The following is a 16,188-nucleotide window of genomic DNA, read 5'->3' as shown; positions in this document are numbered from 1 at the left end:
TTCACAGCATTATTATTCATATTAGCCAAAAAAGTAGAAACAACCCAAATGTCCATCAACTGATAAATGTATAAACAAAATGTGGCATATCCATACAATAGAGTATTATTTAACCAAAAAAAAAAAAAAAAAGAAATGATATATGCTATAACATGGCTGAATATTGGAAACACGCTAAAATGAAAAGCGTCAGACACAAAAGGTCACATATTGTATGAATCCATTTACATGAAATATTCAGAATAGGCAAATCCAGAAACAAAAAGTGGATTAGCAGCTGCCAGGGTTGGGGAAAGGAGAGAACAGGAAGTGATTGCTAATGGGTAAGGGGTTTCTTTCGGGGGTAACAGCAATGTTCTGCAATTAAATGAATACATAACCTTGTGAATATACTAAAAAACAATGAACTGTGTACTTTAAAATGCTGATTTTACAGTACATGATTTATATCTTAGAAAAGAAAAACAGTAAAGGACAGGATCCACAAAATAATTTAAGTCATGATTTACCCCAGCAATAAAAGAATTGGTATTCAGTCTGTAGGTGACTTTGGGTCTAAAACTATGCATCCAGAATAAAGAAGATTAATTGGGGGACTAATTTCAAGCACTTATAGTCATGGGACCATACATAGAACAACCTTCCAAGTGCAGATGTAGCAATGAGAGCTGTAACTAAGGAACCAGATGAGCAAGCCCAAGAGAATGATCTCCAGAGTACAGTTCCTTTCAAGTAAACTACTATGAGCCAAAGCACACTACAGCTCTACCTAACTTTAATCAAATCCAGCCCTTTTATGAAGGTATATTCATTACAGATATGGAGGAGGGATATGATCACCATTTACTTCAAAAGATTTAAAAAATTAAAAATCAAACAGGATGTGGAAAGAAACTAAAAGAGAATACAAACAGTTAATAAACATAATTTTATTACAAATGAGTAACAACCTTACAGAAGTAGGTCGGAAAGAAAAGAACTAGCCTAAGTAACTTTGGAAAACAGATTTGGACTGTACTGTAAATCTGAAGACAAATACTGTACTCTAGTTTAAAAACATGTTTCTCAGTCATCAGCAACATGGCAGAGTGAAAAGCTCCCTTTGTCTCTCCCTTTCAATCTACAACCAGTAAAACAGCCACAAAGCAACAAAAAGTGCCTCTGCCCAACACACCAGGACGCCGGAGAATTCCACACATTAGTACACATAAAGGTGAGTGGACTGGAACACACAGGGGAGGTGCTGCCTGCAGTGCCCACCCTACCACCTCAGCAGCTGAGCCCTCAGCCCCAGAGAAGCCAGTAATAGCAGGGGAGGCAGTACACACAATGCAATTCCAGCCTCCGGGCCTCAGCAGTCCCCAGATTAACTGGGCAGCAGCAGCTTTGGTGCCTGAGATGACACCCCTCCAGCCACTGAAGCACCCATATCTCCACGCCCCACACCCTACCTGCAGTAGCTGAGCTCTCACACCTTACAACACCCGACACAGCAGAGGCATCTGTGCAACCTCAACTCCCCCCACCCACTTCCTTCCCCCTCCCACAGCAGCGGAGCCTGCAACTCAGGGGATCCCGGACGCAAACGACGAGCCCACCATTGGGGCGCACTACCAGGTAGTGACACCGTAACACCAGTGACACTGGCAGAAGCAAGGTACCAACAACTCTGGAGGCACAAGAGGAAATAATGACAGCACTGAAGCCACACCTCCGACAGAGGTGGTGGAGGATGGAAAGTGCTCAAAATCCAGCAGAAAGGCCGTCACCACTTCAAATGCACTGGCAGAGGAACAACTCATCAAGCACCGTGAATAACCACAGTAACACTGTACCACAAAAAAGAAAAGGACAATTCTCTAGAAACCAAAATTAAAGTCACAGAATACTGCAATCTGGTAGAGAATTCCAAACAGCTGTCATGAAGAAACTCAATGAGCTACAGGAAAACGGAAAGCAATTCAATGAGCTCAGGAATAAAATTAATGAACAGAAGGAACACTTTACCAAAGAGACTGAAACTCTAAAAAGGAACCAAACAGATATTCTGGAGCCGAAGAACTCAATAAACAAGATGAAGAATGAATTATAAAGCACTGGAAAAAGAGCAGACCATATAGAAGAGAGAATTTCTGTCTCAAAAACAGAAATCTAGAAATGATACAACTAGAAGAGGAAAGAAATAAGATACTTTAAAAATGAGGAAATTCTACAAGAGCTATCAGACTCTTTTAGGAAGAGCAACATTAGGGTAATAGGTATCCCAGGAGAAGAGAAGAAGAAGAAAACAGAGAGTTTATTTAAAGAAATAATAACTGAGAAATTCCCAAACCTGGGGAAAGGAACCAGATATACAAGCCCATGAAGCTAAGAGAACACCTAATTACCTCAATGTAAAAAGACCTTCTCCAAGACATATTATATTAAAATTGTCAAAAATCAATGACAAAGAAAGAATTTTAAAGGTAACCTAGAAAGGAACCCCACTCAGGCTACCAGCAGCTTTCTCAGCAGAAACTCTACAACCAGGAGGGAATGGAATGACATTCTCAAAACACTGAAATATAAAAACTGTCACTCAAGAGTACTCTAGCCAGCAAATTTATCACTCACATATGAAGGACAAATACTTTCACAGACAAACAAAAGCTGAGGGAGTTAATCAACACTAGACCTGCCATCTACCAGAAACAAAAAGGCAGAAGTACATAGAACTTCCAGTAAGGTGACAGACTCAGAAAATTGGAACTCTTTATCAGAACAGGTTCTTAAACACTTTATTATAGCATAAAGGTTAAAGGGAGAAAAAAAAAGTAGAGAAAATAACTATAGCAACTTCAATTTGGTAACAAACTCAACATAAAAAGGGTAAATTAATTTGAGACAACAAAAACACATTAAAAAATGATGAAAACTGTATAGGTAATTACTTCATCTTACTAGAAAAAAAAAATTTTTTAATGTGTTTCTCACAAGGGAAAAGGTTAGCAATTCTGAAACTACTTTTGTGTGTGTGGACAAAGATTAAACAACTAAGTAAATACACTGTGGATGAGAACAGATTTCTTACCTCTGGAGAAGGAAGTAAAAGGAAAGGGAAAAAGCTGGGGGGGTGGGGACTGGAATGAACCCTGAGGTATGGGATTGGAACTGGCAGCATCAGTATGAACTCATGGTTTTTAATCTACATGTAGATGGACAGATAACAAAATAAAAATATATTTTATGTAAATTACAAATGTGCATTACTATACATGTATTTGCTAGCTCTGTCTACTGAGAAGACTTAGAAACAGTAACACCCCAACAGTACTGAGCACGCCTGGCACCCAAATCTTGGTTTCTAGATACCACTTTCCAATAAAATGAATCTGCCTCCTTTGGAAAAACGGTTGATTCCATGGCTGGCGCAAACAGGAAAAACATGAGACGTGTGGGGAACACACTGTGGTACCAGAAAGTGAATTAGTACCCACAAAATGATGGGTACGCTGTAGAAAGGACACAGCAGGCAAATTTGAATGTGTTCTCAATAACCAAAGCTGGAACAATTTGAGCAACAAAACACTGGATTTTAACCCATATGGTAAAATAAATATCCACAGATCCATGTAAATAAATAGTTGGACCATTGGTAAATGGAGGAAAAAGGACAATTCTTCCTTAACAGTAGAACTGCAATTAATAAACATAGAAGTAATGAGGGTGTAGGAGTTCTAACAGGTCTCCCCAAGATGTGCCACTTTGGCATGTGGATTATTTTGAGCTAAAGGCAATAACGGGACCTCCCTGGTGGTGCAGTGGTTAGGAATCCACCTGCCACTGCAGGTGACACGGGTTTGACCCCTGGTCCAGGAAGATCCCACATGCCGCGGAGCAACTAAGCCACTAACTGTGCACCACAACTACTGAGCCTGCGCTCTAGAGCCCACGAGCCATAGCTACTGAAGCCCGCGTGCCACAACTACTGAAGTCCACGCGCCCTACAGCCCGTGCTCTGCGACAAGAGAAGCCACCAAGATGGGAAGCCCTCACAACACAACGAAGAGTAGCCCCACTCGCCGCAACTAGAGGAAGCGCACGCACAGCAACAAGGACCCAACGCAGCCAAAGATAAATAAATAAATATATTTATTTATATTTTTTTAAAAAGTATGATGAGATGCAGGATGTTAGCAGTTTCAAAGTACCTCCTCACAAGAGGAAGATATTAATTGCAAATGAATTATTACTGTTTTTTAAAGCCTTCAGCTAGCACCAATTATTTTACCAGTAATATCAGAATTTAAAAGACTGTGGTCCTCCTTTGTTAAAGGAATCACTGTCCTTGAAATCTATGGACTAGCCAGTAATTCAACCATACAAATAAATGGTAGATTCCTTAATTCCTTCTCCTACTACCTCCTATGCCAATGGCATTCATTTCAGGCAGAAGTTTATTGATGGACTTAATTTTACAGGCTATGGCAAAGCAACCCCTTATGAAATCAAAAACATGACTGTGGCCTTCTTCACACCCTGTACTTACCTGACCTAGAGGGCTACAGGTACAACAGGGAGCTGTGCAAGCCTTTCCAGCAATTTGTGGTCAGATACAACTTAATGGCATCAAAAGCTACCAACTTTGAATCCTATAGATTTAAGTTGAATAAGAATTTCTTTGCTGCCACAAAATCAGCTTTACTTTATTAATCTCATGTGATATATGGGAAATTAATGCATAGGGAGACAGAACTGATTTTTTTCCTAAAGGAAAGACTCCTCAAAGTACCAGCAAAGGACTCCTCAAAAATCAGAATGCCACACAACTATGTACATGTAAATAAACATTAAACACAATGAGGCTATGATTAGAATGCATTTTCAAGGGAATGGTCTCTTGTATTAGAATTGAAAATACATGTGTCCTGTCCCTAACATGAGTGGAACAGACAGTGGTAATGTCCACACTTTACAAAAGAGAATAAAAAGGTACTTGACAAGCAAAAGAAAGCCACCTATCTGAAGGAAAGTGCTGACTTCTGAGAGGAGCCTACTTGAAATTCTGTAAATGGATAAAAAGGTAAAGGACATCACAGACATATGAGGTCTGGCATTTTCCAAAACAAGTAACTCAGAACACTTCAGTCTTAATTTCAAAGAACAGTAATACTGCTTTCAAATAGTAAAAGTTCTGAAAGCAAGTAAAATAATGAATTTAACCTACATGATTAGTAGGTAAAAATTTTAATCCAGATTTTAACGTTTTTGCCTACTGATAGAAACAAATCATGAAATACTCAAACCCCAAGCCAAAGTAGAGTCAAAAATATAATTTGATGAAACCATGAGAAAAGCATTAAGATAATAAATGCAACTATAGTTTTGCTAGGCATCCCACTCGTCTCAGAAAAATATGTGAAGCCTTGAAATTAGAAGTTGTTTAAAAGACCAATGACAAAAATAATTTCCTCAAATCTATTCATCAACCAAGGTAAAGGAAATTAGTATTTCCTGAGCAGCTTTTTCATGCCAGGCACTTACACATCTTGCCCTATTTGATCCCAAAAAGCCTGAAGTAGAGTCATTATTATCTATTTATAAGTGAGGAAATCAGCGCTTAGAGGAGCTAACTTCCTTGCCTTTGGCTAGAACAATGTTTCTCAATCTCAGCACCACTGACATTTGGCCAGGTAATTCTTTGTTTTGGTGAGGACAGGGGACTGTCTTGTCAATCACAGGATGTTTACCAGAATCACTGGCCCCTACCCACTGGATGGCAGAAGCATCCTCCCACAGTTGTGATTAACAAAAACCTCTCTAGACATTGGAAATGTCCCACGGAGGGCAAAACTGTCCCCAGCTGAGAACCCCTGAGTTACAGTGAAGAAGGCAGTATTTTCATTCAACAGACAAGGGCTACGTGCCAGACCCTGTTCAAACTGAATTAGGGACAACTCAGGGTCTTTGCCCTCGAGAGCTTGCTTTGAACCCCGGTCTTCTAGCTCAAGTGGTGTTCGATTTTAAAACAAACCTCTCTCCACACACAGACAGTGTGACCTCCAACACCCTCCCTCTGGCCAGTGCCCACGTGAGCTCACTCCTTCAGCCAGTCAGCAGCACCTCCACTCACCCACCTGCACTGGCTCAACAGTTTGTAGTCACTTCTGACTCAACCCTCCCCTTCATTCCCTGTTATCAAGATACTAACCAAGCTCTGCTTGTTTTGCCTAGGAGTAAAATGTCTCTCTCATCCATCCCTATCCTCCATTCCCATCATTCTAATGTAGACACAAGGCCAACTCCCTGCCTTTTTTCTACTACCAGTAGAAATCAGAAGAAATTCACCTCTCTTGGTCCCTCAAATGAATTAAGGGCACACATCAAGATATCATAACTGAACTACCAACCTCTAGGGTAGGGGGCTGGCAGATACCAAAGAGTAGTCGGCAAAGACCACATCCTCTTTTTCTGGAGTGGGAAAGGAAACTGAAATTTCCCATCCCCTCACAGACACTTTCACTCAGATGTTAACTTGCAGTAAAGAGCAGCCCTGACAAGCATTAAGAAAAGGACACAGGAGAAATCAGTTCACGTGCCATTAAAAAGTGGCTCGCATGCTATTTCTGGCACTTGTGCCATGCACCACTTTTGCCTGCTCAAGGGAATGGAGAACTGACACTCAAGAGGGAAGTAAGGTAAGATTCCCAAAGAAAGCATGAACCAACTAGCATTTCTGCCCCTCCCAATGTTTAAACCCAGAGGTAGGTACAGCAAACATTCCACTAGGGAAACTCTAAAACAGATAGTCAAACAAAATCTAGTGAAATAACTGCATACAAACATATATATTTATATATATATACAACACATTCATAACATAATACACAGCACAAAAACGTTAATTTATTTATACTGTAAATGAAAGGCTTTAAGATGAGAAAAAAATCCAGGATCTGTTTTAAAACTGATCTCTCGGGACTTCCCTGGTCGTCCAGAGGTTAAGACTCCACACTCCCAATGCAGGGGGTCCGGGTTCAATCCCTGGTCAGGGAATTAGATCCCGCATGCTGCAACTAAAATCCCACACACCACAACTAAAGATCCCGCACACAGCAACGAAGATCACACGTGCAGCAACTAAGTCCCAGCGCAGCCAAATAAATAAATAAATATTTTTTTAAAAAATAAGGTTGATCTCTCTCCTAGGCAGAGAACAGAACTTCATTATATTAATGGTTCTTAGGAAGTGCTCTGTCCTTTTTGACTTTAAGACATCACAATCAAAATAACTTTAAATCCAGTATCTGAAATTCACAACCTAATCAAAAGTCTTAATTTATACTTCACAGTTTCAAAAAAATAATGATCAAGAAAAGTATTATGGGTAACATCCTAAATACTTCTGCCTTATTATTTCTGAGTTTTCCTGTAAAGAACTGAAATCAAACACCAGTACAGGGTAGCAAATATATTCAGTATCAGGGCCCTACTGCTATTCCAACTTTATCAGGTTATTCATTTTATGTAACTAAATAAATAAATGAAAATAATTTCTACAAGGATCCTTCAATGTCTCAGAGTTTTCTGAAAGAATAAAGAATGTGTTGTGCTAAATTTCTGTTATTTCCTCTTGGGAGACACAAGTTTAGGTCAGTAACTTGATGAAATGATCAAAAGTCAAGCCAAAAGACCTCCCTTTACCAAGAAATCATCATTAACAGGAATATTAAAGACATAATTCTAATTCACACATTCTCTAACATCTGATGCAGGAAGAAAGAGATTGAAGTTGAATTAGATGCCCAGTTACAACCATCTTAAAATGATGTTTCTGACCCCTGCTATTACTATCTTTCTCTATCCATAACCTATGATAGCCTTGTAACATTTCATTCAATTTTTTTCTAAATGTATCCAATAAGCTTAGTCTAAACTAATCTAACTGAACACAATTTGAGTAACTCGGCCCTCCTTATCCACAGGTTCTTGTGGCAGATTCAACCAACTGCAGATCAAAAACACTAAAACAAAATTCCAGAAAGTTTCAAAAAGCAAAACTTGAATTTGTTGCATGCTAGCAACTATTTACGTTGTTTTTTACAACTATTTATATAGCATTTAGATTGTATTAGGTATTATAAGTAATCTAGAGATGATTTAAAGTGTAAGGGAGGATGTGCACAGGCCATACGTAAATTACTACACCATTCTGTATAAGGGACTTGAGCATCCTCAGATTGATATCCGTGGGGTTCCTGGAACCAATCCCCTGATACTAAGGAATGACTGTAATTCTAAGATGTATACCTTTGTCAATATTAACTTAAAACCTTGAAGACAGAAGACATATTAACCAACGCATATAAATACCAGCCATAAAAAGGAAATTGCATTGATGGCCTGACATTTTTTTTTTCTGAGAAATCCTTTCCTGTATGAAATGATGGCATTAACCTAGAGTTCATCCAACCAGTTTTTACTTTACCGCCTTTTACTAACACTTGTCCATATGAAAACTGTAAAAATAATCTTGTCACAACTGATGCCTGAAATCACTATAAAAAGAATCTGTTATTTAACAAAGTAAACATGGGAGGAACTTTTGAACTTACAAAGAGATCTTTAAGATGTTACATGTAACAATGGTGTAATTTAAAATTTTCCCAGCTAACTTTACCATCAAGCTAAGGTGTTCTTTCCAGATTTAAAACAAAAATTAACCTTGTTAATAAACAGATTACGGTTAACCAAGATCTCAAAAGAAAATCAGCCTTGAGCTCCAAGGGGAATGTTCCCTAGGAGACTATTCTGATTGATACTGCTTCAGTTAACAGAGTTGAGTTCTAATGACATTAAATGAATAATAAAAACATTAAGACAAATCATGTATTTAGGACTAAACTGTCAGGAGACTACTACTTACAAATATTCTCTGCAGCATCCTTCCTCTGGGTTAAATTACTACAGTTTATCAAACGCTATCATATAATCTTTTAGTTTCAACTCTTTTCTAGAAATACTGATTAAGAATATTATTTTATCAACAAAACTGCAAACATTATAAATTATATTTTCCACACCTAAAGATATAAAATATTTTTATAACCTGGTTTCTTATTTTTAGTTAAAGAAATACAATTAATATGGTTTCTCATCCCTTTTTCCTTACAGTTCCTCCAACTATCCTAACACAATCTTTTCTTAACATATTTCTAGTGACTAACAATTTGAACTTGAGTAATAAACTATTTTAAAAAGTAAAGTGTAGGGGCTTCCCTGGTGGCGCAGTGGTTGAGAGTCTGCCTGCCGATGCAGGGGACACGGGTTCGTGCCCTGGTCCGGGAAGATCCCACATGCCACGGAGCGGCTGGGCCCGTGAGCCATGGCCGCTGAGCCTGCGTGTCCGGAGCCTGTGCTCCGCAACGGGAGAGGCCACAACAGTGAGAGGCCCGCGTACCGCAAAAATAAATAAATAAATAAGTAAAAAGTAAAGTGTAAAGAAACGTACTATCATTTTCAAACGCTATCCAAAATGATCAGGGGAATTTATTCTAGATGGATTAGCCATCCCTCTAACCTTAAATTAAGCATGTCCTAAAATCTTGAAGATCATTATATTTCTATATTTAAGGCTATGTTAAATAGTTTCATGTGCATTAAATTTATAGTGTTTTTTCTATGAAACAGACCAAATTTATTCCAAAGAAAAAAGTCCATTACTGGGAAGGAGAAATTATTTGCAAATTTCTCCAGCTAGAAATATCTTTTCTAATAAGCGGCTATCCCTTTAAACATACAAATGATTAATTTTTAAAACATCAGATAAAGAGCCATTTACTTGTGCATCTCCAATTCCTAAATGGTATCTGTTTAGATCTGTGATAAACATGCAAAAAGGAGTTCCAAAGGATGTGGATAAAATCCTAACCCATGAATGGAAGTCTAGAACCAGTCCCTGAAATTCCAGGAAACTAATACTTCAGATACTTCTAGTGACTGACTCTGAGTATTCATGATGCATCCTGGAGGCTAAGGCTAAAAACTGATCAAGGTTTGCCAAGAAAGTTTAAATGGGCCATGGGTGAAAGGTCCAGAAGAAATGAAACTGAAGTACCAAAAGAAATTAAGCACCGTGGCTGAAAGGAACCACACGGATGAAGTTGCAGACACGGCACACTCCCTAAGGACCTCCAGTCTCCCGCTCCCAAGGCCACTAGCAATTCCATCCTATGCACACCTAGAGGCAGGCGGAACTCACCTACACACCAACTGAAGGAGTCTCTGTTTCTGGGGAACAGCAGCAATCACTCAGTCACTCAGCAGGCTAACTGTGTATCAACCATCCTTCTCAGGCACTTTATTACATACCAGGCTTCATTCTTTCCTCACACCCACCCTCCAAAAGAGGCCATTATCCCATTTCCAGATGGGAAAACTCAGCAGCTAAAAAAGCTGAGAAACACAGTAACGCATGAGATATTCACGAGAGGAAAAAAATTACCTATTCGGATTCAAATCCAAGCCTGTCTCTTTCTACACTGTCCTCTGGTTTGTTGGTAGAGCCCCAACATCTCTGCGGGCTTAAAGCCTTACACTATAGAAAATTCTGCACTTAAATCCACCCACTCCCTAACAATGAAAACTTCACACACAGCATTTTGGCCACTACTGTACCCCCTTTCAACATTCAATGTCATGGGCTTCCCTGGTGGCGCAGTGGTTAAGAATCTGCCTCCCAATGCAGGAGACACGGCTTCAAGCCCTGGTCCGGGAAGATCCCACACGCCACAGAGCAACTAAGCCCGTGCAGCACAACTACTGAGCCTGCGCTCTAGAGCCCAGGAGCCTCAGCTACTGAAGCCCCTGCGCCTAGAGCCCGCACTCCGCAACAAGAGAAGCCACCGCAATGAAGAGAAGCCACTGCAACGAAGAGGAGCCCCCGCTCACTGCAACTAGAGAAAAGCCCGCGCGCAGCAACAAAGACCCAATGCAGCCCTAAATAAATAAATAAATAATAATTTTATTAACCAAAAAAACATTCAATGTCATAACAACATTAATGGCAGGTGGCATATTAGTACGCAAACACTGGGCCAGGCTATTTACAATTAACATTTATTGAGCATTACTATATATGCCAGATACTATTCTAAATGCTAACAACCTAAATGCTACTAATAAGGTAGGTTCTATCAATATCTTTATTTCACAGATAAAGAAATTGAAGCACAAAATGCTTTACTAATGTGCGCAAGGCCAAATGATGGTAGGTGGGGATCCAGCATTCAAATCAAGTTGCCTGGTTCCACAGTGCATGCTCTTAAATGCTAGCCATCCTCTCTTCCAAGAGAATTTACAGAGTTTCTCATTTAACCCTCCTAACTATGTAAGCCAAGTATTACCAATCCCGATTTATAGATGAGGAAACAGAGGCTTAGAAAGGTTAATTTGCTTAAAATCACACAACTTTTGGTGGTTAAGGTATAATTCCAGTCTGTTTTTGTTTCACACCCCTAAGACGTTACTATATCTCATATAAAAGAGAATACTAACTGTAAAAAGGAAAGCGACAGTAATCTGTGTATTTCAAAATGGCCAATTGGTTTTGAAAATTTCTAGGCTATATACAAGTTCTTAAAAATGTTTAAGAAAAGAAAAAGAGGTGTTATGGTAATGAGAAACTGACCAAAATGGCCTCGATCATTAATAGGCGGAAAACCTCCACTAGTTTTTAAGAATTGTATAATCTTTTACTATGAGGCCAAATCATTATTTGGCCATAGAGTACAGAGACTCAGACACAAGCGTGCACCATGCTCCCATCTCACAACCACTCCCTACCACCTGAACAGACAATGAGAGCCAGCTTTATTAGTCATGCTCCTTTTCCTAAGAGATCAAGAAACAGAAAAGCAACATCTAACAATCCACTGACTTTAGGCTACACTCTTAAATCTGGTAACATTCTAAAAGCAGAAGCTCAAGTTTAACATGTTATTTAAGATTCAACTACCAAGAAACAGGTATATGAATGCATTTAATATTCTTTGTCTCTTGTACAGAAAGGATCTGCCTTCCTTAAATCTATAAACTAAAAGACAAAATGGGAAAAAAACTCAGAAAACTGATTTTCCATACCACCAGACAAAAATTATTGCTTTCGAATGCTGTTTCTAAAGATCCAGTTAGACAGTAAAAGTCCGCTGCAGTTATATACACGAGTATTTCAGAAAATGTCTTCCACAAATTATCCATCGAGAATAAAATTAAGCAAGATAATCATGCCTTTCATCATATTTCCCTCACATCCCAGACGTCTCAGATAGCAAAATAGATTATTGCATATAAGAAAAGTCTATTTTAAAATAACTAGTCCTACTTAGAACAATCAAGCTTACATTTTCAACAACAGAAAAACAAATTACAAAGCAGCCAGCAAGCCCAACTGCAGCTCCTTTGTACCAGATATAGATTTTAAAAACCAAAGATACATGAAAACAAAATGTAATTTGTAAATACCTTCCATAGCAACTTACAGCCCCACTCAAAAAAAAAAAGGAATAAATGAAAAGATTATCACACAGAAGTCAGTCCAAAGAATAAGTGTGCTTGTTTCAGGAGAGGAAAACATTGATTCCGAGTTGTTCAATGCTTTTAGAAAATAATCAGTGTATGAAAAGCATTAAATATTTTATAAGACCAAAGGAATCAAGTAACATGTGAATGATAATCCAGTGCACTTGCAGCATACAGTGGACAAACAGGTTCCACTGTCAACCTCCCAAAGCATGTTTTGAAATGAGGAGGAACTTTAAGAAATCACCTCATAATATTTCGTTAAAATCAGAATTGACTTTTGTGAACTGAAAAGCAACGAATTGTTTCCCCAAAGCTGCATTTAATAAAAAATCGTTTTCTTTCTTATAAACGAATCCAGTTACACCAAATCAAGGCTTGATATGCAAATACACAGGGATGCAATGCAGAGCCTTCCCTCCCCATTTCCACTTCCCCTGGAGTGATTCCTCTCTCAGAGACTATGGAGACATGCAGATGCCATATGAAATGAAAACTTCCTTTCCATCCCCTAAGCTAAAGAAGCAGGTTCCTCGGGAAAGCAGAATCAAGCTCAGTCACCCTACAGAACCTTAATTTCCGAAACGCCCTATGTTACCAAAAAAAAAGCCAGATATCCTAGGAAAGCAATTCCTTGGACACTTCACAATCAAAGGAAAAAATAAAATCAGAGAATTAAAAAGGTGGCGAAAGACAGACAACTTAAAAGCCAACCACCACACCCTCAACTCCGCGCTGCAACCCGCCTGCCGGGGGCCTTTACCTTCATCTTCCATCGAAACTGCACTTGGGTTGATGGCTACAAAGTCTTTAGTGTCAGCCACGGCCACACTGGGAAGAGAGAGGAGAGGAGAACAAGAAGAGAGGCCCCCGGAATCCCAGGCCGTCACCCCCGCTCCCGGCCACGCGACCCGCGGCTGCGCCCACCACCCCTAACAGCAGCATCTGCAAGAGAAACCGGAGAAGCGGCGCTGACGGGTGCGGGAAGGGACGGCCGCCCACCGCCCCCCAGGCCCCGCGCCCGCCCCCTGGCTGCCCGCATCCCCCCACTCACGCCGGCGGGGCGGGGCAGCGCCCCGGAGACGCCCCCAGCCGGGTACCCCGGACGCCCCAGGACCTGGAAGTTTCTAGAAACGGGGGACACGAGGTAATCCGGGCGACCCCCAAAGCCCCAGACCCCTTTTCTGGGCTGCGGGGGACTCACCCGCGGGCTCGCGGGAGCGGCTCGCCAAGCGGCGGCGCCGGACGAGCGCCCCTCCCGGCGTGGGGGCGGCAACCGGGAAGGCGGGCGGGGCGGGAAGGGCAGCAGGCGAGGGGACTGGCCTCGGGCGGCCCGGCGGCTCGGTGCGGCAGTGCTGGTCTGCTCCCGCCTCCACCTCCTGGGCTCCGCCCTCCCCACCGCCCGCCGCCCCAGCGCGCCCCGCAACCCGGGCCCGCCCCGCACTCCCCGGGCCAGGCGGACCGAGCTTTGTCGCCACCACTTCCGCCGCGAGGGGCGCGCGCGCAGGCGCACTTGCACGCCCGGGCACGGACGGCGGAAATGAGCGGAGCCCGACCGCGCGCCCCGTGGGGCTTTGGCCGGGGGCGCTAGCCCCGGCCCCACCTGCCGTGCGGCGGACCCTTGGCCACCCCGGAGACGTGCCCGGCGTTTCTACGCTCCCGCGGGCGCAAGCGTGAGAGAACTGCCAGCTTCCCCGCGCCGGCCGCGCGTCCTCAGGAAGCAGCCGCTAGCCCGGACCGAACGGGCAGGCGCAGCCATGTTCTGGGCCCACGACGATGCAGCGGGAAGCCGCTCCCGCTGGGCGGCCGTCACAATCTGGGCAGGTGACGCGGGGACCCCGCTGCCTCACTTGCAAGCCAGTCACGGCTACTTGGCGCTGACTGCGGAGCGGGGCCCCGCGGGGCCACTTCCCAAAGTTCCATCCCGGTGGGGGTTTGCCTCAGCGCCCGCGTGCAAAGAGAGCCAAGAGCTCCGAGAGATCAGGGGAGGGCTTCGCATGCGTTCAAGTGTGCAACCAGAGGGGCTGGAACAATTAAAAGCCTCGCGTCCCCAGATGGAAGCTGAAAAACGGGCATTACCTTCAGCCGCAGGTTCTTTTTTGCCTCTTGAATTTTTCACTTGCTCAGCACCTAACCCAGACCCCCAACAGGTCACTTTTGATAGACGATTGAGTTTAATAATCCTTGTCAAGCCAGATACAGCAGACGTTGAACCTAAGTCGTCGCGCACCCAGATCCACTAGAGGGCAGGTCTACACCTGCTGAGTTCCAGCGCATCCTGCAAAGAACTCAGGGGACAGGATAACAAACGGACCGGGTTACCTGTTCTGTTTGGCCCAGGTTAAGTGGAACTAGTCTAGGATCAAAAATCCTGGGCAGGTTTCTTGATTGAAGAAACATTGAGATTTTATTAGGCAAGGTCACTTTTTTAAATTTCAGAAGTGAAACCATAAAAGTCAAGATGAAACATTTCGAGTCTTGGAGTTACTATGTATATGACCACCTTTGGCTTGCATGCCTAATGATTTTTGTCCACTTAGTGGTGATACACCTAAGGCTATGATTGGTGCAACAGTGAATGTGCTATCTCTTGCCCAGTGCTGTAATCAATTTGTAATGATTATTACTATACTTACTGGACCTTGACACCACCACAGCATCACATTAAAAACACAAGCAAGCCTCTAAAGTAAGAAATGTATAGACATAGACGTTATTTGTTATTAACATATGTTCTTACAAAATAGAGGATAATTTTCTATTGGACTGCTTTAATGAGCTCAAACATTTTATCTTCGGCAACTTTTCAGAATTATCTGTTGTGAACTGCAGTACTCCTGCACTGACACTGAATTCCTAATTACCCACCCCCCAAGATTTATCACTCCATTGCTTATATCTAAAGTAACTTACACTGGAATTTTACTCTTTGGTTGCCTAAATTGTGAAAGCCATTATTCCTATTGCCAAGTCAAAAAAGAAACTGGATAACACCAGCTTTGTTCAGAAGAATTGTTACTTACTTCATGCATCATCTCACAAATTCCAAGGCACTGGAGCAGCAAAAACCCGTAAAGTATAGCTTTCAACCACTTAGCTGATCCCTAAGCTTCATCAACATATCTCTGCAGAGTGGGCTTCTGTTCTATGCCTGTACCAAGCTAGCCAATATCAGTAGCACCAACTTTGACTTCCTGTGTATATGAAAAGCAGCATTTATTAACAATATTCAAGCCAGAGCAGTGAGAGCCACAAGCTTCAGAAATCTTCCTTCTCCCAGCATTTCCTTCTCTGACCAGCTGACCCACCATGAAACTTTTGTGTAGCAATCTCCACTTCCTCATCTTGGGGAAGGAGGACTAAAATACAGGTACACTGCATTACATACACATATAAACATATATGTGTGTACCCACATTCACATATATACATACATATATATTAAGAGAATATATATAAATCTGGGCATAACAACTACCCTTTCTCCCTCAAAAGATCGTTGTGAAGATCTGATAAAATGAAGACAGGTTGTGGATTATAAGCTCTATAAAAGTTTAAGATTATCATACGGAGAAATAAGCAAAAGTATGGACTGTTATGAGGTAGAATGAGATTGATGGCAACGAAATG

At 41.6% G+C, this 16,188-nt stretch overlaps 1 protein-coding gene across 9 annotated transcripts in view; it reads right to left on the bottom strand.

Annotated features, from left to right (window-relative positions):
• ATP2C1 (ATPase secretory pathway Ca2+ transporting 1) overlaps positions 1 to 16,188 on the bottom strand; it is a 117,661-nt gene that overhangs the window by 88,941 nt on the left and 12,532 nt on the right. Inside the window, exons 1-2 of one of the 9 annotated variants that reach the window (XM_032629807.1) lie at positions 13,763 to 13,986; positions 13,322 to 13,389 (exon numbers count right to left, since the gene is read on the bottom strand). The exons of 1 other annotated variant lie outside the window; for it this stretch is intronic. In XM_032629807.1, the coding sequence (XP_032485698.1) occupies positions 13,322 to 13,327 (6 nt within the window). In that variant the 5' untranslated portion in view covers positions 13,328 to 13,389; positions 13,763 to 13,986. 7 more of the 9 variants (XM_032629805.1, XM_032629812.1, XM_032629808.1 and 4 more) reach the window with 7 other exon arrangements.

The sequence above is a fragment of the Phocoena sinus genome, chromosome 4, assembly GCF_008692025.1.
Source record: "Phocoena sinus isolate mPhoSin1 chromosome 4, mPhoSin1.pri, whole genome shotgun sequence".
Classification (NCBI taxonomy): domain Eukaryota; kingdom Metazoa; phylum Chordata; class Mammalia; order Artiodactyla; family Phocoenidae; genus Phocoena; species Phocoena sinus.
The sequence above is the reverse complement of the archived record's forward strand: the minus strand, read 5'-3'. Positions and strand labels throughout refer to the sequence as shown.